The 19,225-nt window shown below is 56.4% G+C and overlaps 1 protein-coding gene across 1 annotated transcript; it reads left to right on the top strand.

Annotated features, from left to right (window-relative positions):
* Positions 1-16,421: 16,421 nt before the first annotated feature.
* On the top strand, positions 16,422-18,854 carry DUSP2 (dual specificity phosphatase 2). Its single transcript, XM_055399704.2, has 4 exons — positions 16,422-16,926; positions 17,041-17,156; positions 17,622-17,841; positions 17,970-18,854. The coding sequence occupies exons 1-4, from the start codon at positions 16,539-16,541 to the stop codon at positions 18,182-18,184; spliced, it is 939 nt and encodes a 312-aa protein (XP_055255679.1). The 5' UTR covers positions 16,422-16,538; the 3' UTR covers positions 18,185-18,854.
* Positions 18,855-19,225: the final 371 nt, after the last annotated feature.

Below are 19,225 nucleotides of genomic sequence, written 5' to 3' on the forward strand. Positions count from 1 at the left end.
TAGCTTTATCACTTCCTTCATCCAAATTTGATAGCTGTCTTCATATAGGTCTTACACATTCCTGTTAGACTCAGTTCCAGGTATCCTATAGTTTTTTGTTAATATTTTGAACAGCCAAATTCTATTACAATTTCTCATTGGTTTGTCTGGTGTATAGAAGAGCAATTGTTGTATGCTGATCGTATATCTGGTTACCTTGCTGATTTCCCTTTTTGGTCCCAGTATTTGTAAGATGATTCTCTCAGGTTTTTCTGACAAGCTGTCATATTTTCTGCAAATAATGATGATTTATTCTCTTCTCTCGGAGAAGGCAATGGCAAGCCACTCCAGTACTCTTGCCTAGAAAATCCCATGGACGGAGGAGCCTGGTAGGCTGCAGTCCATGGGGTCGCTAAGGGTCAGACATGACTGAGCGACTTCACTTTCACTTTTCACTTTCACACATTGGAGAAGGAAATGGCAACCCACTCCAGTGTTCTTGCCTGGAGAATCCCAGGGACAGGGGAGCCTGGTGGGCTTCCTTCTATGGGGTCACACAGCATCGGACATGACTGAAGTGACTTAGCAGCAGCAGCAGCATTCTCTTCTCTGGGCTTCCCAGGTGGCTCAGTGGTAAATAATCTGCCTACCAATGCAGGAGACACAGGAGATACAGGTTGGATCTCTGGGTCAGGAAGATCCCCTGGAGGAGGAGGAAATGGCAACCCATTCCAGTATTCTTGCCTGAAAAATCCCAGAGACAGCAGAGCCTGGCTGGCCACAGTCCATGGGGTCACAAAGAGTCAGACATGACTGAGAGTGAGCACGCACACATGCATTCTTTTCTATATCTCTTTCTTTATGCTTTTTTTTTTTTTTTTGCTGCATAGCATGCACAATCTTAGTTCCCTGACCAGGGATTGAACCCATGCCCCTTGCACTGGAAGCACAGAGTCTTAACCACTGGACCACCAGGGAAGTCCCTTACACCTCTTTCTTGCTCCATGGAAACATGGGTACCCCCAAAACATGGCGCCTTGTCCATACTTATGGGCTCCCTTATCCTGCTCCTTCTCCATGGAGATGATCCCAAGTTTCACTGTTCCCTGTGAGGTCTGCTGGAGTTAAGAAGACTTCTGTTTTTCTATTTGTACTATTCTAAGAATTTTCTGTTACTTAGGATGAATGTTAAATGGTATCAGTTGTAAACATTTACTTTCTTTATCTGTTTGTGGCTGTGCTGGGCCTTTGTTGCTGCTTGGCTTTTCTCTGGTTGAGTCGAGCAGCGGCTGCTCTCTCACAGTTTCTCACGGTGGTGGCCTCTCCCACGTGGAGCACAGGCTCCAGGGCACAGGGCTTCAGTGGGTGTGGCCCCGGGCCCTAGAGCACAGGCTCAGTAGTCTCTCCTCCCAGACCAGGGTCAAGCCCGGGCCTCTTGCCTTGACAGGCAGACTCTATCACCGAGCCACCAGGGAAGCCTGGTGTCAGGCTTTTGACAAGTCTGCTGGGTGTGGTGTAGACTGGGGTGTTAGCTGAGCCCATGTCTGCGCAGGATGAACAAAGCCCTCCTGGCAGTCAGGTGTGTCCAGGTGGCCACCTCCGGCCATTGGGGTATAGGCAGAAGTGACTGCAACTTCCCCAAAGAGAAGGGAGCCTGAGCAGAGGGGGCCCGTTCTCCCACACTCGGGAGCCTGCTCTTCCTTCACTATTTACATTGTTACACAGCGACAGCCCTTCATAATTTCCAAATCGCTTTCTCGCATGGTGGCTCATTCAGTTCCCACAACAGCCAGATGAGAGCCCTTCCCCAGGAGGCGGCTGAGACTGGGGTGACGTGACTCACTGCGTCTGCCCATCAGCACGCCCGCAAGGGGCTGCCCCGCGGCGCTCTCTGGGAAGGGGAAGGCACCGTCCCATTGTCGCTGTGAGAGCAGTTTCTGTTTCATTTGTTGACTGGGGCTGTGGGGCCTCTTCCCTAACCCTAACCCTGGCTTTCCAGGTGGCTCAGTGGCTTCCATCTATGGGGTCACACAGAGTCGGACATGACTGAAATGACTTAGCAGCAGCAGCAGCAGTGGTAAAGAAACTGCCTGTCAATGCAGGAGATGTCAGTTCCATCTCTGAGTCGGGAAGATCCCATGGAGAAGGAAATGGCAACCACTCCAGTATTCTTTCCTGGAGTATCCCATGAACAGAGGAGCCTGGTGGGCTACTGTTCATGGGGTTGCAAAGAGTTGGACAGGACTTAGTGATTAAACAACAACCCTAACCCTAACGGGATCTGCCACTCCCGCTGGTCACAGGGTGGGGAAGCAGGCCTGACCCCGTGAAAGGTAGAGGGGTGGGGTGAGCCCCGGCTGGCCTCGCCTCAGGGCTTTTGGGCAGCTGCACCCCGCCTTGCCCTGTGTCCCCTAGAGCCACGTGGCCACTGCTCTGGGTGCTCCAGGGCCCACCACCTCCATATCTGCTTCTCCAACCCCTGGAGCTCTGGCGGGGGGGGCGGTGGGATTTCACTGAAGATGAGCCGGGCAGCTCCTCCGTGACCTGCCCCTTGCCCCGCAGGACCCCAGCTTGGTCAGGTGTGGGGGCCCTTGTGGGAGGCCCATGGGGCTCTGGGCTGGCCCGGGGCAGGGTTGGAGTGAGTGCTGCTCTGGGCGGCCAGAACAAAGCCGTCCCCTCTGCCAGCCCCTGGCTGTGCACTTGGCCTTGTAGGACTTACTTCCTCTCTCTGGGCCTCTGTTTCCTCATGTGGTGAAAATCCCTGGGCTGAGGCCTGGACGAGGGAACAGGGAGAGGCAGGCATGACTGTACACTTGGTGAGTTCCCGCCAGCTCAGCCGGGCGGGCGTCTTTCCCTTCCCGGCGGCTGCTCCTGGGCAGCCCCTCTGTGTGGGTGGGCGGGCGAGTCAGGCCAGCCCACCTCCTTGACCCTGGCCCTATTCCTGGCAGAGCTGAGCGAGCAGGTGGGCTGGCAGCAGTTGAGTGGGTGGAGACTCCACTGGGCAGCACCTGGGGGCTCCGTGGGGCTTGGTGCTCCCAAGAGGGAGTCAGTGCTCCACTAGGGTTCTCAGGGAGGCTTCCTGGAGGCAGAGGTGAGGTGGGCTCCTTTCTGAGCCAAGGTGGAGGGGGCTCCCCTGAAAGAGGGAATCTGGCCCCCTATTTGTAACCACACGTAAGGGGAGTGGCTGCTGACTTCAACCAAGATCAGAAGCTGCCAGAGGCCATGGAGGCAGGCAGCCCAGCAGGCCTGCCGCGCATCCCTGGGGAGCCTCTCCTGCAGGTGGTGCGTGGCGGGGCGGGGACAGGTCCTGGCCCAGACACACCTTGGCTGTTGGACAGGCAAGACCAGTGCACAGACCACGGGGACTTCATGGGGAAAGAAAGGGCTGTCTTTCCAGCTTGACCTTGCGCAGGCTAGGGAAAATCTCTGAGCCTCAGGTTTTTTCATCTGCAAAACAGGAAGAATGAGTAATTCCTGTCTCTTAAGGTGATGTAAAACCGATGAAGATGTGACGGGATATATCTAGCCCACGGGAGGTCCCAAAAGTGTGAGTTTGGAAATTCTGCCAAGTGTTTTTTCACTTGTTTTTTGTTTTGGCCGTACCATGTAGCATGTGGGATCTTAGTTCCCCGGCCAGGAATCTAACCCAGGCTTCCTGCTGTGGAAGCGCGAATCCTAACACAGGGTATTTTCCACCAAGAGGTTCTTGCTTTCAGCCAGAATGAGGTAACACCTAGATCCCTTGGGCTGCTGAAACAGAGCCAAGGAAGCCTTTAGGGTCTCACCTGGGGCCACAAGAGGAAGGCCCTGGCCTTATCCAGCGCTGGTCAAGCTTGTTGGGGAGTGTGGAACAGCTTCTGGGTGATTCCTGACTGGGCCCATCAGCAAAGTGGTCATTCTGGTCTGGAGTCCGAGGCCTGGGCAGAGGTGCCTGATGAGTGAAGAAGGTGCTGTGTGTGTTCAGTCACTTCAGTCGTGTCCGACTCTTTGTGACCCCCTGGACTGTAGCCCTCCAGGCTCCTCTGTCCATGGAATTTCTCAGGCAAGAACACTGGAGCGGGTTGCCCATGCCCTCTCCTCGGGGATCTTCCCGACCGAGGGATGGAGTCCAGTCTCCTGTGTCCCGTGGCGTCGCCCTCTGCCCTGCTGCAGTTCCTCCCATGGGGCCCAGGCAAAGGCAGCACACCCTCCCCCGCCCTCCCGTGTCCCCAGTGCCCCTCCCTTGCCCTCAGCAACCAGACCAGCCATGATGAGGCTCCAGCTCCCTGAGATCCTAGCCTAATGACTGTTGTCTTTGGAGTTGCACCCTGGGGCCTGTGGCCTTGTTCTGGCCTTCTGCCTGCCCCCACCCTCCCCACTGCCGGGTGATCTTGTAGCTTCAGCCAGCCCGCCCTGGTTGTGCCTGGCCCTTGTCTTCTCGGGGAAACTGGGCCAGGGTCACTACTGCCGCCGCCTGGCCCAGCCTCCAGGGGCCTTTCCTGTCTCAGACTAAACTGGCATCACTGATTCAATGGACATGAGTTTGAGCAAACTCTGGGAGATAGTGAAGGGCAGAGAAGCCTGGCATGCTGCAGTCCATGGGGTCGCAAGAGTCAGACACAGCTGAGTGACTGAACAACAACAAAACTGGAGGCCTGCTCCTGTCACTGGGGAAACTGAGGCCAACACTCCTCACCCTGGCCTGGCTGTGTGTGAGTCAGGCTGGCAACAGCTACAATCCAGAAAGGAGCAGGGGCAGCAGGGAGAACCTTTCCTGGTTGGGATGCTCGAGAAGGGCCTGGTGAGGATTTGGCCTGGCCCTTGGGGGGTTCCTTACTTGGGGCAATGGGTGGGCTCCAAGGGATTGTGTTGGTAGAAATGACAGCAGAGCCCAGTTCCCAGTGAAGCATCCCGGGGGCACCTAGCATAGTGCCTGACAGCCAGGAGGGCCCTTACCTCTATATTTGCAAAATCATCTTGTTGGGCCACCTTGTTTAACCTCAAAGTGTGTGTGTGTGCTCAGTTGCTCGGTCATGTCTGACTCTTGGCGACCCCAGGGATTGTACCCTGCCAGGCTCCTCTGTCCACGGAATTTTTCAGGTAAGAATGGGTTGCCATTTCCTACTCCTGGGGATCTTCCCAACCCAGGGCTCCAGCCTGTGTCTCCTGCATTGGCAGGTGGGTTCTTTACCACTGGACCACCTGGGAGGCCCAACCTCAAGGTGACATCCCTCTAAAGAACAGTGCTGATGATGGGATGGGACCACCTTGCACCTTGTGTGTGTGGCATGTATGTGTGTGTGGCATGTGTGTATGTGTGGCTCCAGAGGGCAGAGGGCAGACCCTGAGGAATGGCTCCCCTCCAACACCTCACCAGTTGGAGAGCCAGCATTTTTCTGTGGCAGCGCAGGCAGGGTAGGGTGGCGATGCAGGGAGAGGACTGTCAGATCTGAGCTGCCCCAGTGAGAACTGACCCTGGGGACTTGTGTCCAGACTGGACAGTGTTCCGTGTTATACAAAGTGGGGTGCAGGTTGTGCAGAGGTGAGGCTGGGGGCGCAGTCAGATGAGACGGTGCAGGGGGCCCTGGAGCCAGGGCAGGGCTGCAGGTCTGTGGACTGGCCCCAGGAGCCACTGGAGCGGGGTGGCTTATGGAGGGTTTTCTGGGGGCTCTCCTGGGGCTGGGGAGGCCGCATCCCCGGGGCATGTGTGAGTGTCCATGGTGACGGGCAGGGGCTTGGCTTTGAACATGTGTGATGGTGTGTGACACCGTGTGTGTGAGGGCAGGGTGTGAGTGTGTATCTCTGTGCATGGGCGTGCCCCTGTGGGTGTCCAGGGCGGCTCTGAGTCTCGACAGCTTCAGCGTTTTTCAGGAGCTGTCGTCTTCAAGGCAGCATAATCTGATCACGGACCTTAAATCTCCCTATCCCATCCCAGCCCTTCCTCTCTGGCCTCCGTCTCCAGCCATCTGTGCTGCTACGACCCCAGCCGCCACCCTAGGCTACTCCCCAGCCCCCTGCTCCTGTCCAGCTGGGGTGCTGCCGGCAGCTTCGCTTCTCTGTCTCTCAGATGTCGCTCTTCCAGTTGTCACATCGAGTCCTGGGGTGGGGTGGGACAGGGGCGTGCACACAGCAGCCGGCCTCCCTCGCTGGCTCCTGAGTCCCGTCTGAGGAGCAGGTGTCCAGGCAGAGTGGGGCCGGGAGGAAGGGACAGAAAGCATCGGCCTCCTCCTCCTCATTCTCTTAGTCAGCCATTACCTCCTGCTCAGCCTAAACCCGAGAAGCCTCCTCCTCCGCTAGGCCCACAGTTCCTGGCCATTCTCCCCACACCTGACCATGCATCCCGCCTCCACTTTCCCTACCACCCTGGGTCCAGGGTCCATTCCCTGTCCCCTGACCTCCCTGTAGCTACAATCCATTCTCCACCCACAGCTGGAGGGACTTTGTTCTGGTGCCAATCAGATGGGTTAGTCCCCTTAATCAAGACCCTCCAAGAATTCTAACTGTCCTTTTAATGAAATCAGACCCACACAGGCTGACCAGACCCAAAAGGCTGCTGGACTCTGTCTTTCCTGCCATCTGCCCACCACCAGGGAAAGTATGAAAGTGTTAGTTGCTCAGTCGTGTTCGACTCTTTGCAACCCCATGGTCTGTAGCCTGCCAGGCTCCTCTGTTCATGGGATTTCCCAGCCAAGAATACTGGAGTGCGTTGTCATTTCCTTCTTCAAGGGATCTTCCCAGAGCTTAAACTCAGGTCTCCCTCATTGCAGGCAGATTCTCCACCACCAAGGAAGACCTGCCACTTTTTTCTTTTTCTTTAACTTTGGATCAATATGAGATGATGGATGGTACCAACCTTATTGTGGTCATCATTTCATGATATACGTAAGTCAAGTCATAATGCTGTACATTGAAAACAACAGCAACTCTGGAGGCGACTAGCTTGTTCCACCCTAGGGCCACTGTCCCTTCCCTCTCTCCCTACTCCCATTCGCTGACTTGGACTGATCTTCCTTGCCCCCTGCCCTGGCCAGCCCCTTCTCATCCCTGAAGTCACAGCTGCAGGGCCACTCTTCCCAGAGGCCTGCCCCAGCTCTATCTCATTCCCCTCTGGGGTGTCATCCACAGCACCGACCCTTGTATGACATCATCTCGTTTTTTTCCTTCCAGTGTTACAGTGACATAACTGACATGCGGCACTGTATACATTTACGGTATACAGCATCATGATTCAACTTACATTCTTCATGAAATGATGATCGCAACAAATTTAGTGACCATCCATCATCTCATATAGATACAAAGTTAAAGAAACAGACAAAAATGTTTTTCTTTGTGATAAGAACTTGGGATTTACTCTCTTAGTTAGTTAGTTCAGTGGCTCAGTCGTGTCCCACTCTTTGCGACCCCATGAATCACAGCACACCAGGCCTCCCTCCATCACCAACTCCTGGAGTTCACTCAAACTCATGTCCATCAAGTCGGTGATGCCATCCAGCCATCTCATTCTCTGTCGTCCCCTTCTCCTCCCGCCCCCCCTCCTTCCCAGCATCAGAGTCTTTTCCAGTGAGTCAATTTATCGCATGAGGTGGCCAAAGTATTGGAGTTTCAGCTTTAGCATCAGTCCTTTCAATGAACACCCAGGATTGATCTCCTTTAGAATGGACTGGTTGGATCTCCTTGCAGTCCAAGGGACTCTCAAGAGTCTTCTCCAGCAGCAGTTTTGTATTTATAACATCTTGCAATGTTAATTACATTGATCACGCTGGACCTTATAACCTTAGTACTTATCTATCTGTCTTATAACTGCAAGTTTGTCCTGTTTTTAAAAAAAATTTTTTTAAGGCCATACGGCATGTGGGATCTCAGTTCCCTACCAGGAATCGAACCGTGCCCCTTGCAGTGGAAGCAGAGAGTTTTAACCACTGGACTACCAGAGAAGTCTCAGGAAATTTATACTTTTTGACTGCCTTCATCCAATCCCCCTCCAGCTCCCCACTTTTGGTTAACCCCAAATCTGTGCTCTTCTATGAGTCTGTTTATGTATTTGTTTTGGAAATATAATTGACCTACAGCACTGTGTTGGTTCCTGTTACACAACATAGTGCTTCCGTATTTCTAGGTGTTTCAAAATGATCACCACAGAAAGTCTGGTTACGCTATGTCACCCAACAATGGTATTACATAAATGTTGACCGTGTTCCCCACACTGCACATTTCACCCCCGTGACTCAGTTATTTTGCAACTGAAAATTTGTGCCTCTTCACCTCCCTCACCTGTATTTCTCTTCCCCATCTCCATCCCTGTTATCTCCTTTTGGACTTTACTCATCTGGGTTTTGTTTCCCTGATGGAAGGTCGGCCCTATGAGGGCAGGAAACTTATCTGTACTGTCTGTGGTCTGGCCCCAGCATCCAGAATGCAGCCTGGCTCTAGGTCCCCAGTGAGTGTGTGAATGCTAGCACCTGAGGAAAGCCAGGGGCCTGCTGTGAGCCCAGGGCCTCCCAGCTTTGCTGACAGAGCTCGCCTGTATTTTTAGTGAATAATGTTTCTCTTATTTATTTATTTTTATTTTTTATTGAAGTTTAGGTTTTTTTTTTGGTTGTGCTTTTTGGTATGTGAATGTTAGTTCCCCAACCAGGGATCGAACCCATGCCCCTACAGTGGAAGTGTGGAGTCTTCATTGGATCACCAGGGAAATCCCTGAAGTAGAATGTAGTTTTAATTACTGTTATACTGCAAAGTCGGAGAAGGCAATGGCAACCCACTGCAGTACTGTTGCCTGGAAACTCCCATGACCAGCGGAGCCTGGTAGGCTGCAGTCCACGGGGTTGCAAAGAGTCAGACATGACTGAGTGACTACACTTTCACTTTTCACTTTCATGCACTGGAGAAGGAAATGGCAACCCACTCCAGTGTTCTTGCCTGGAGAATCCCAGGGACGGGGGAGCCTGGCGGGCTGCCATCTATGGGGTCGCAGAGTCGGACACGACTGGAGTGACTTAGCAGCAACAGCGGCAGCATACTGCAAAGTGACTCAGTCATCCATATACATGTGTGTTCTTGCTCATATTCTTTTCCAGTGTGGTTTGTTACGGGATGTTGGATCTAGCCCCTGAGCTGTATACTAGGACTGTGTGTTTATCCATCCTGTGTATACCAGGTTGCATCCGTGAGTCCCCAACTCCACTGCAGTCCTCTCCTGACCGCACTCCACTGCAGTCCTCTCCTGACCGCACTTCCTTCTCATATGACGGAGCTTGCCCTTGAACCCGGGACACCTAGCTCCCCTCCCGGGTTACAGGGGGGTCTCCCACTCCCACACTGGCCTGTTTATGTCTAGACCCATCCTCTGCTCTGGGGGCCTCAGGTCACCTCTTCTACCCTGGAGCAGGGCAAGGGGGTGGGCGAGGGGTGCAGCAGGGCTCCATGCCGACGCTGACCTTTGTCCAATGACAAGGGCTTTCACCTTCCTCTGCAGTAAGCTTCCTGTTTGAGGGCTGGCTGGGGGTCACAGGGACAAGTCACTGCATCTGTGGAGATGCATCATGGGGCTCCCAGTGTGAGCTGTGCCCTGTGCTTCCCCGGCCTGTTCATCATGTGTCCCTGAGGAGCTGAGCTGAGGAGACAGCACCCATGGTCCTAAAACAGCAAGGTCTTGCGAGAGAGCAGCCTGGGTGGCCTTAGCCCCACACAGAGATAGGAGGACTTTGGGGGAGGGTGGGAGGTGGATGGGAAGAGTCTGAGCAGGTTGGGGAGGACACGGAACCCAGAGGAAGGAGGGACACATAACTGTGAGTTCAGACGCTGGCGCCACCACCTACTAACTGTGGCAGTCTGGGTCGGTCAGTTGCTTCTTGCTACCTTGGTGTCCCTATTTGTTTTGGGGTATCAGTCACTCCCATCCCTTGGGGTATTTGCAGTTTACATGCAGTAACTCCTGTCAAGGTCTTAGTATAAGGCCAGGCGCAGGGCAAGCGCTGGTCAGTGTTAGCTGTGTGCTTGTCATGATACAGGGAGATGAGAACTGGCAGGAAGTGTGTCCCAGTGGGAGGCTGGAGGCACACACAAGTGGATTCGAGGCAGGGGGCAGACAACAGACCCTGGAGGCAGCGCAGTCTAGTGGTTGAAGCCCAGGTTCCTATCCCAGGGCTCCTGTTTACAGTTTGTGTGGCCTACGTTCGAGCCACATAACCCCTTTAGGCCTCAGTTTTCCTGTCTGCAAAGTGAGGGAAATGATGCTGCCCCCAAGCCCTAAGCTTGAAAAGTGAAACTGTTAGTTGCTCAGTCGTGTCTGACTCTTTGAGATCCCATGGACTGTAGCCCACCAGGCTGCACTGTCCATGGAATTCTCCAGGCAAGAAGACTGGAGTGGATTACCATTTCCTCCTCCAGGGGATCTTGCCGACCCAGGGATCGAACCTGGGTCTCCCTCATTGCAGGCAGACTCTTTACCATCTGCGTCACCAGCGAAGCACAAGCTTTAAGCATAGATGCAGTAACGCCCAGAAGACGCCTGGCACGGCGCTAGGTGTCGCTGTTGTTGAAAGTGGGCACAGAGGTTAAATCACTTGCCCAAGGCCACACAGCAAGCAAGCCGCCCAGCTGTGTATGAGCCAAGGCAAGGTGGCGTCAGAGGCCCCAGGCCCTCCGATGTGCACACTGTCGCCATTGCTCACCCACCGTTCCTGGGACTGCTGGTCTTCAAGGGCGAGGTCCAGCCTGGTGTTGGATGGTGGTTGAGGTGTCGAGGGAGAAAGGGAAAAGGAGTAGTCTCTGGATCCTCTGGCCTTCAAAGGCCCTTTGCCTCCCCTCAGCCCGCATCCACCCCTGGCTTCGGGGGAGCCCGGGAGTTCTCTTGTCACAGACCCTGTGACCGCAGTGTGGTCACATTTCTGAGAATCCCTCACCACTTGCCCAATAGTTACTACTAGTGACAGAGCTCTTCCCTAGCAACCTCCCACCCCCACCCCCCCGGCATCTCTGGCCAATAGGTGGTAATAGGACCCATTTAACCACTGGTGGCCATGGGTTGGGGGCCAAGGGTGTGTTGGGAGTGGGTGAGTGCCAGGGGAAGAGACAGGGGAGCAGGGTCTCCTCTGACCCCAAGCCTAGGCACATCCCGGGTGCAGCCAAGCCCAGGTCCCCTTGATGAACACGCCCGTGGAACAAGAAGGGGCCCAAGTAGCGGGGCCAGCTCTGACCTTGGCAGCGGTCTTGGCTTTTCCAGATTCTCTTCTTCGGGGCCTGGCCACCTCTTCCCTTCTTGCCTCAGGCTCCTCTCTGGATGGGAGACCCTGGTAGTGGGGCGAAGCAGCCCCCACAGAAGTGCAGCATGCCAGAGCTGGAAGCGGCCACACAGACGCTTTCCTTGGCAAAGACTCTGGCATCTCCTCCCTGCATCACACATTCTAACATCTTTGGGTACCATCTGTGTGCTTCCCAGGTGGTGCTAGCAGTAAAGAAGCTGCCTGCCAATGCAGGAGACATAAGAGATGGAATTTTGATCCCTGGGTTGGGAAGATCCCTGGGAGGAGGGCATGGCAGCCCACTCTAGTTTTCTTGCCAGGAGAATTCTATGGACAGAGCAGCCTGGTGGGCTACAGTTCATGGGGTAAAAAATGAGTTGGACACAGCTGAGGCAACTTAGCACGCATGGGTACCATCTGTACCATTCAACTCCGTTTTTACAAACCTAATATTTATTTTTAAAGGAAACCATATCATTACTCTATCATCATTATTCATGAATACAACATAGTCACAAAAATTAATGTTATTCAAACAATGAGGTCAGCTCCCTGAGGGCAGTGGTTTGTGATTTATTGCTATATCCCTAGCACCCAAAACAGTAACCTGACGTGTAACAGGTGCCCAACATATATTTTCTGAGTGAGGGACTGGTAAATGAATAAATACGGAAAAGAATGCATGACCTGGACGTGGATGCTTAGACAAGGTCTGGACCCTTTGTTAAAATGAGGCAAAGCAAATATTTGAGAGCCATGAAAGTCACACCAGCCCCAAATGGCAGCTTTCTTCTTTTCTAAACACTTTTCTTTTATTGAATCGTAGTGGGTTCCCAGGTGACTTAGTGGCAAAGAATCTACTTGCTGATGCGGAAGACCCGGGTTCAATCCCTGGATTGGGAAGATCCCCTGGAATAGGAAATGGCAACCAACCCACTCCGGTACTCTTGCCTGGAGAATCCCATGGACAGAGGATCCTGGTGGACTACAGTCCTTGGGGTCGCAAAGAGTCAGACACGACTAAAGAGACTTAGCACTTAGCACGGGTCTTAGTTCTGGCATGCAGGCTCTTTGGGAGGCATGTGGGACCTAGTTCCATGACCAGGGATTGAACATGGGTCCCCTGTACTGGGAGTGCAGCATCTTATCCACTGGACCAGCAGAGAAGTCCCTCCATTACAGGTTATTACAGGATATCGAATATAGTTCCCTGTGCTGTACAGTTGATGCTTTTGAACTGTGGTGTTGGAGAAGACTCGAGAGTCTCTTGGACTGCAAGGAGATCCAACCAGTCCATCCTAAAGGAGATCAGTCCTGGGTATTCATTGGAAGGACTGATGCTGAAGCTGAAAATCCAATATTTTGGCCACCTCATGCAAAGAGTGGACTCATTGGAAAAGATTCTGATGCTGGGAAAGATTGAAGGCAGGAAGAGAAGGGGCCGACAGAGGATGAGATGGTTGGATGGCGTCACCGACTCAATGGACATGAGTTTGAGCAAGCTCTGGGAGTTGGTGATGGTCAGGGAAGCCTGGCGTGCTGCAGCCCATGAGGTTGCAGAGTAGGACACGACTGAGCGGCTGAACTGACTGGCTGTGCTGAATAGTAAGACCTTGTGGTTTATCTATCCTCTATATACCAGTTTGCATCTGCTAACCCCAAACTCCCAATCCACCCCTCCTCCTTCCCCGTCCCCCTTGGCAACCACAGGCCTATTCTCTAGGAGAATTTCTTCCTGATGCATCCATAGCATCCAACGACAGGCCACATGCATGGGGACAGATGCCAGCCCCCTCAGCACCTGCGGGTCACTTCTGAGTCTGCCTTGCTGAGGGCTGGCTGCCGCGGGGACTTTTTCCTCAATGGCCCCTCCATGCCCTCCCCACGGTGCTAGACAGGGCCATCATCGCAGAATGTGGAGCCACTGTCCTCGCCTGGCAGGAGCCTCTGGGGGCGGCCCCCACACCGCTCAGGCAGGGGCCTGGCACCGGAAGCCTGACGTCACCGTGACTCACAGGCTCGCTCTGGCGTGCTGGGGGTGGCTGTCACTTGTCACTCTCACCTTCATACCTGCCCTGGCCTAAGGGTTGTAGTCACACCATTCATTTCTTCCTCTCTCCCCAGGGGCACCTACTGGGGGTGTGGGTTTGGCAGGAGGAAGGAAAACACCACCACCACAAAACACAACAACACGATGCAAACACAGGGCTTTGTGTGCCTATGGAAGGGAAACCTCTCTGCATAGGAGGGGTGGGGGCGGGGGGAGCTAGGTCGATGTGCTGGCCTGGGCAGGGGAAGACGGGGAACCCCAAAGGCAGGAGGCTAGTGACACATAAAGAGCCGTCAAAATAGATGGTTACAAACAAGAATGACACAGGATCATCACTTGTTCCAGTTGGGGATTTTAATCAAAGAAAAGCTGAGTCCCAAACCTCCTTGATAGTGTCTGCTCTGTAACAGCCAGGCCAGGAAAACAAACCCCCCAAAACCTCTGGGTTTGGCACCCACCATACCCCCATCCCTGGGCCCTGCTGTTCCCTTCCCACCTAGTGGAGAGGGCCGGGGCCTTCCCTCCAGGGGGCCAGTGAGGCCTGGTCTTCACACTGTTCTCCACCCAACGTCCAGAGCCCCGCCTCCTCTCTGCCAGGCATGGTGGTCCTTGAGGGGGTGGCAGATGGGGGAGAGCCTTCCCGGGGCCATGACTCACCCAGGGTGGGGGGATCTCTAGTCAGCGCAGGAGTGGGGGTGGGCTGCGGGTTCCATCCTCTTCCCGCTCTCTTCTCACCCTGAGCTTGGGCCACCAGCCCTATGGGGGTGGGGGTTTCCCTGGTTTGGGAATGGAAGAAAGGGTCCAAGGAGAGCCCTTCCTTCGTGGCTCAGTCAGGCCTACTTGAACCTGTGCTCCAGAGCTGAAACGCGGACAGCCTCAGACAGAGGCACTGGGGGGGCATGCATGTAGTCACCTTGGGCAGAAGTCACTGGTTCCGACCAGAGGGCTGGGCAGGGCCCCGCAAACCTTCACCGACAAGTTCCTACTCCCAAGCCCACATGGGGCCAGCATGGCTGGCGCCTTGGCGGGGACGATGCTCAGCCCGGCACAGGAGTCCCGGAGCCCCTATGTGGCTGGGCTAAATTTCACTTCTGAGCCAGAACCCCAGCTGGCCAGTCCTGTCGGCTTCTTCCCCTGGAGCTGGAAGTCCGTGGCTCCCAGCAGAGCAGATGACGCCAGCCCACGGGTCAGCAAGATGGGACCTGACTACCCTTCAATGTGCTCTGTAATTTGCCCCCGGAGTCAGCCATTAAGTCATTCACCGGGCTGATGCCAAGGATAAGCGCCCATATCAGCCGCTGGGATCTGTGGCCCAGACTCCTTGGCTCTGTTGTGGGCTTTGCCACCTCAGCCTCCGGACTGGCCTGGGAGGGAGGGACGGAGCACTGAGGGTGTCCGGGCCGTAGCACAGCCCCAGAGCCTTCGGATCAGTGTGGGTGAGCAGTTGGTCTGTTATAAGCTCCCATCTTACAGGTGGGAACACTGAGGCCTGAGAAGGTGACCTGCCCCAGGAATCTCTGGAGTCCTTGAGGCTCCTCTCCACTGCATGCCCCTGCCTCGCAGCACACAAGCTGCCAGTTCTGTCTCCAGCATCGCAGAACACATGTGATGAGCACACAGACACATCAACACATCACTGGGAAGAGTTCAGAGTTAACCAGCCAAGTGGAGGGCTCGGGGGCCACAACGGGGCCTGGCCGTAGTCCTCCAGGACAGTTTAGACCTGGGGTCTCCAGCGGGACTGGAAGGCTCTTTCAAAGGGCACAGAGTAGTGACACAGGCCCTGAGTGGGAGCCTGGTGGGTGGGTTCTGAAATCCCACGCAGCTGGGGTGGCAGTGGGGGCAGCTCCCACTCCAGAGCACTGTCCCCACACACTTGAATGTCTCTGCTTCTTCGGAGTTCAGCTGCCAACACTGCTGGCCCCAGTCCAGGGGCCCAGACCCCCACGCACAGCTGGGGCTCACCACATCCGCCTGAGGGCTGGGAGATGAGGTGGAGGCGGGCAGGATGTGGACGAAAGGGCTCCCCAGTCTTACTGCTCCTGGCCCTGCTCAAGTCCAGTGCTGGGTCCCTGCTGCCCAGGGCACTCTGCTGCCGGCCTCTGGAGGGCTCTGAGGGGGAGCGAAGGGGCGGGGGAGGCAGATTCAGGTAGTTCTTCTCCCTCTTCCCCTTGGAGAGGCACCTGAAATTCCCACAAGGTCCAGGGACAGCCCAGCAGCATCAGCTGAGTTCCCCTTCAGGGCCTGCCTGCGACTTGGGGAAGTGCTTCACCCTGGGCCCTGGGGTTTCCCTGAGTTCCTCGGGAGAAAGCCTCACTCCACTAATAACTGGAAGGTCATCACAGGTCCCCTGCCCGCCCCAGGCCACAGCTCAGGGGTCCTCCTCAGGCCAGCGCTCTGGGTCTTGGGCTCGGAGGATGACCTTCTGGCCTTTCTTGGCCTCTGAGCAGCAGCAGTGCTGGTCTCAGCCATGAAATGGGTGGGGGGAATGGGGGTGGGGGTATAAAACTCCTCCTGCGCAGGCTCTCTATGAAGAAGAGAAAAGGTACAGCAAAGCATGGCTCCCCAGCCACCAATGTGGAGACCATCCTCCGTAACAGTGTGCTCAATGGCTCAGCAGTGTCTGACTCCTTGTGATCCCGTGGACTGCAGCCCGCCAGGCTCCTCTGTCCATGGGATTCTCCAGGCAAGAACACTGGCGTGGGATGCCCTTGCCTCCTCCAGGGGATCCTCCTGACCCAGGGACTGGGCCCACGTCTCCTGTTCTCCTGCCTTGCAGGTGGCTTCTGTACCCGCTGAGCCACCACAGAAGTCAGTTTTGGTAGTAAAAGATTCCTAGGAGCTGGGAAGGAAAGGGAACAGGGAAATGGGACAGGAAGCCAGTCAAGCCCTGAGTGAGGCCCAGGGGTGGGGGTGGGGGTCTCAGAAAGAGCCCTGGGGCGCCAAGGTGGGAGGTGGGTATTTGGGCAAACACCTTCCCTGCAGAGCTGGTCCCCAGCTTCCTCTACCAGCGCATACCTCCCCCGAGCCTGCCCCAGTCCCGGCCCGCCCCGCCTGCGCACCGCGTGAGACCGCGGGGGCGGCACCGGCGCCTTCCTGCTTTGCCCTTGTTTGGCGACCCAGGAGGCCGGCCCACGGCTACTTAAACTGCGGCGCTGGAGAGGGTGTCAGGAACAGACGGCTGGGGCAGTGCGGCCGCCGCGAGAGCCCGGGGAGCGCGCGCAGGGAGAGGGGAAAGGAGAGGAAGAGGAGCGGGAAGAGGGGAAAGGCTTCTAGGGGCCAACATGGGGCTAGAGGCGGCGCGAGAGCTGGACTGCGCGGCGCTGGGCGCGCTGCTGCGGGAGCCCCGGGAGGCTGAGCGCACGCTGGTGCTCGACTGCCGCCCCTTCCTGGCCTTCTGCCGCCGCCACGTGCGCGCCGCGCGCCCTGTCCCCTGGAACGCGCTGCTGCGCCGCCGCGCGCGGGGCCCGCCGGCCGCCGCCCTCGCCTGCCTGCTGCCAGACCGCGCGCTGCGGGCGCGCCTGGCCCGCGGGGAGCTGGCGCGGGCCGTGGTGCTGGACGAGGGCAGCGCCTCGGTGGCCGACCTCCCGCCTGACGGCCCGGCCCACGCGCTGCTCGCCGCGCTCCTGCACGAGACCCGTGTGGGACCCACCGCCGTGTGCTTCCTGCCAGGTGAGCGCCGGCCGGCCGGCCCACATCCCCCGCTCGCGTCCCCTGCCCGCGGACGTCGGGTGTCCGACCCCGGGCAGGCCTTCCCGGCTAACCGTGTCTTGGTCCTCCCCGCAGGAGGCTTCGATCGCTTTCAAGCCTGCTGCCCCGATCTGTGCTCTGAGTCCCCGGTCCCCGCGATGACGCCTGACAACAAAGGCAACAACCGCTCCAGGGCTCCCTCTTATGACCAGGTGAGTGGAGTCCCGCCCACCCCACTGCGCAGGGCAGTCTGCCATTTGTGGACGCAGGAGTGTGCCCACGTCCACAGTCACCTAGTCACCGTGTCCACACACAGTCACCAGTGTGTGTGTCTTTGGCCTCAAATGTCCACGTCCACAGCCCCGTAGGGTGTGTGCGTGTGTGTCTCTGCTCTCAAATGGTAGCACGACTTTGGTGTGCCTGGGTGGGGGTTGCTGGTGTGCACCACTGCTTATGTCCTGTGAGCCGTGTAACGGGGGTTTCGGGAGAGAGCGTGTATCTGTGGGTGTGTATCTCTGTGTGTTCTCCCCGTGTTCTGAGTCTGGTCCCTGACCAGTGATCCCTAGCTGAGAGCTCCTGTGGCCCAGGTCAGTCTGCCATGTTTCTGTCCACCTGGAAGAATTGAAGCCCTGCGGGCCAGGGCTGAGACCTCACCACCGTCCCTTTCTCCTGCCCAGGGTGGCCCCGTGGAGATCTTGCCCTACCTATACCTGGGCAGCTGCAGCCACTCGTCAGACCTGCAGGGGCTGCGGGCTTGTGGCATCACCGCTGTGCTCAACGTCTCGGCCAGCTGCCCCAACCACTTTGAGGGCCTCCTGCGCTACAAGAGCATCCCGGTGGAGGACAATCAGATGGTGGAGATCAGCGCCTGGTTCCCGGAGGCCATTGGCTTCATTGGTAAGAGGCAGGCCACAGCCCTGGGGCCGGTCGGGGCTCCAGGGGAAGAGGCCGGGCACCTGTCTTCTCTGCCCAACTTCCCATCATCGTCTGACCTCGCCTCTCCCCTCTCCCCATTTCCCTCGCAGACTCAGTGAAGAACAGTGGGGGTCGCGTGCTGGTGCACTGCCAGGCGGGCATCTCGCGCTCCGCCACCATCTGCCTGGCATACCTGATACAGAGTCGCCGCGTGCGGCTGGATGAGGCCTTTGACTTTGTGAAACAACGCCGGGGAGTCATATCCCCCAACTTCAGTTTCATGGGCCAGCTGCTGCAGTTCGAGACTCAGGTGCTCTGTCACTGAGGCTGGGCCCCACCATGCTGACTCCGCTAGGGTGGAGGCGCCCAGAGCTGTCTGATTTCTGGGGCCAGCGGGTCCCTGGTTCCCCACTGTCCCTCCCACCTCAGGGACAGCTGCCCCTTTGGAGTCTGAGAAGCCTCCAGGTGGGGGCACTGGAGACGCGGGATGCTGGGCTTTTTTACCTGGTGCTCTTCTGCTGGGGACTGAGGGTCAGCCCTCATCTCATCCTGGAAGGAGACTGCCCTCCTCCCCCGTCCTCCAGCAGAAACTAACTGGACTCTACACCCTCGACTCCCACTGGTCCCACCACCACCCCGTTGGAGCTCTTGGCAGCCTGAGGGCTTTACGGAACAAGCTGTGACAACCAGGGCCCCTTTCTAGGGGGTGGTGTACCCAGGGGCCTGGAGCCTGAGCCCTGTGCCGGGGCTCAGGGAAGTGACGCCAGTGCTGTGTCTGAACTTCTTGCTTGCGTGTGTGCGCAGGAGCGTTTCACGCCTGTGTTGGCGCTGGAAAGTTATTTGTGTTCAACTGACATTTAACACTCCCTCCTCCACTTCCTCCCAGCTCTGTGGGCAGCGGGGAGGGTGGGGAGGGGGTTTGGAAACTTAGCACTTTATATTTATACAGAACATTGAGGATGTGTCAATAAAATATTGTTTTGTTTAAGAAACAACTTAAGCGTCTGGTCTCAAGTCAACGCCTGGGGAAGTGTTCAAAGCTGTTTATTAGTCAGACCTCACCTCCGGTTGTGTGGCTGGGTCTGGGAAATGAAAGGAGGAAGGTGCAGGGTGACCTCACCTCCCAGCCCGGTCCTCCCCCTGTTACTGCTCTTTTCCAGCAGAGCCAAAAGCGGGGATTTCTGGGAGGCTGGCTCCAGCCTTAGTCCGGTTATCAGCGTTGATCTTGGGAGAAGACTGTGTACTATTGAGAGCTGGACCCAGCTCTGCCCTGGTCAGACCCCACTTCCTTTTTGAAGCGTGTGGGTGGATGTGTGTGTGTGTGCGCGCAGCCATGTCTGTGGTTCTCCCTATGGGCATGGCTGTC

The sequence above is a fragment of the Moschus berezovskii genome, chromosome 11, assembly GCF_049115385.1.
Source record: "Moschus berezovskii isolate FMDL1 chromosome 11, NW_MosBer_1.0, whole genome shotgun sequence".
Lineage (NCBI taxonomy): Eukaryota > Metazoa > Chordata > Mammalia > Artiodactyla > Moschidae > Moschus > Moschus berezovskii.

What these genes read in the sequence shown, in the direction of transcription:
- DUSP2 (XM_055399704.2), top strand. Translation starts at nt 16,539, where the DNA reads ATGGGGCTAGAGGCGGCGCGAGAGCTGGACTGCGCGGCGCTGGGCGCG. An exon ending in GGGCTCCCTCTTATGACCAG is followed by an intron (nt 17,157 to 17,621) that starts GTGAGTGGAGTC and finishes TCTCCTGCCCAG; the next exon opens with GGTGGCCCCGTGGAGATCTT. An exon ending in GGAGGCCATTGGCTTCATTG is followed by an intron (nt 17,842 to 17,969) that starts GTAAGAGGCAGG and finishes TTTCCCTCGCAG; the next exon opens with ACTCAGTGAAGAACAGTGGG.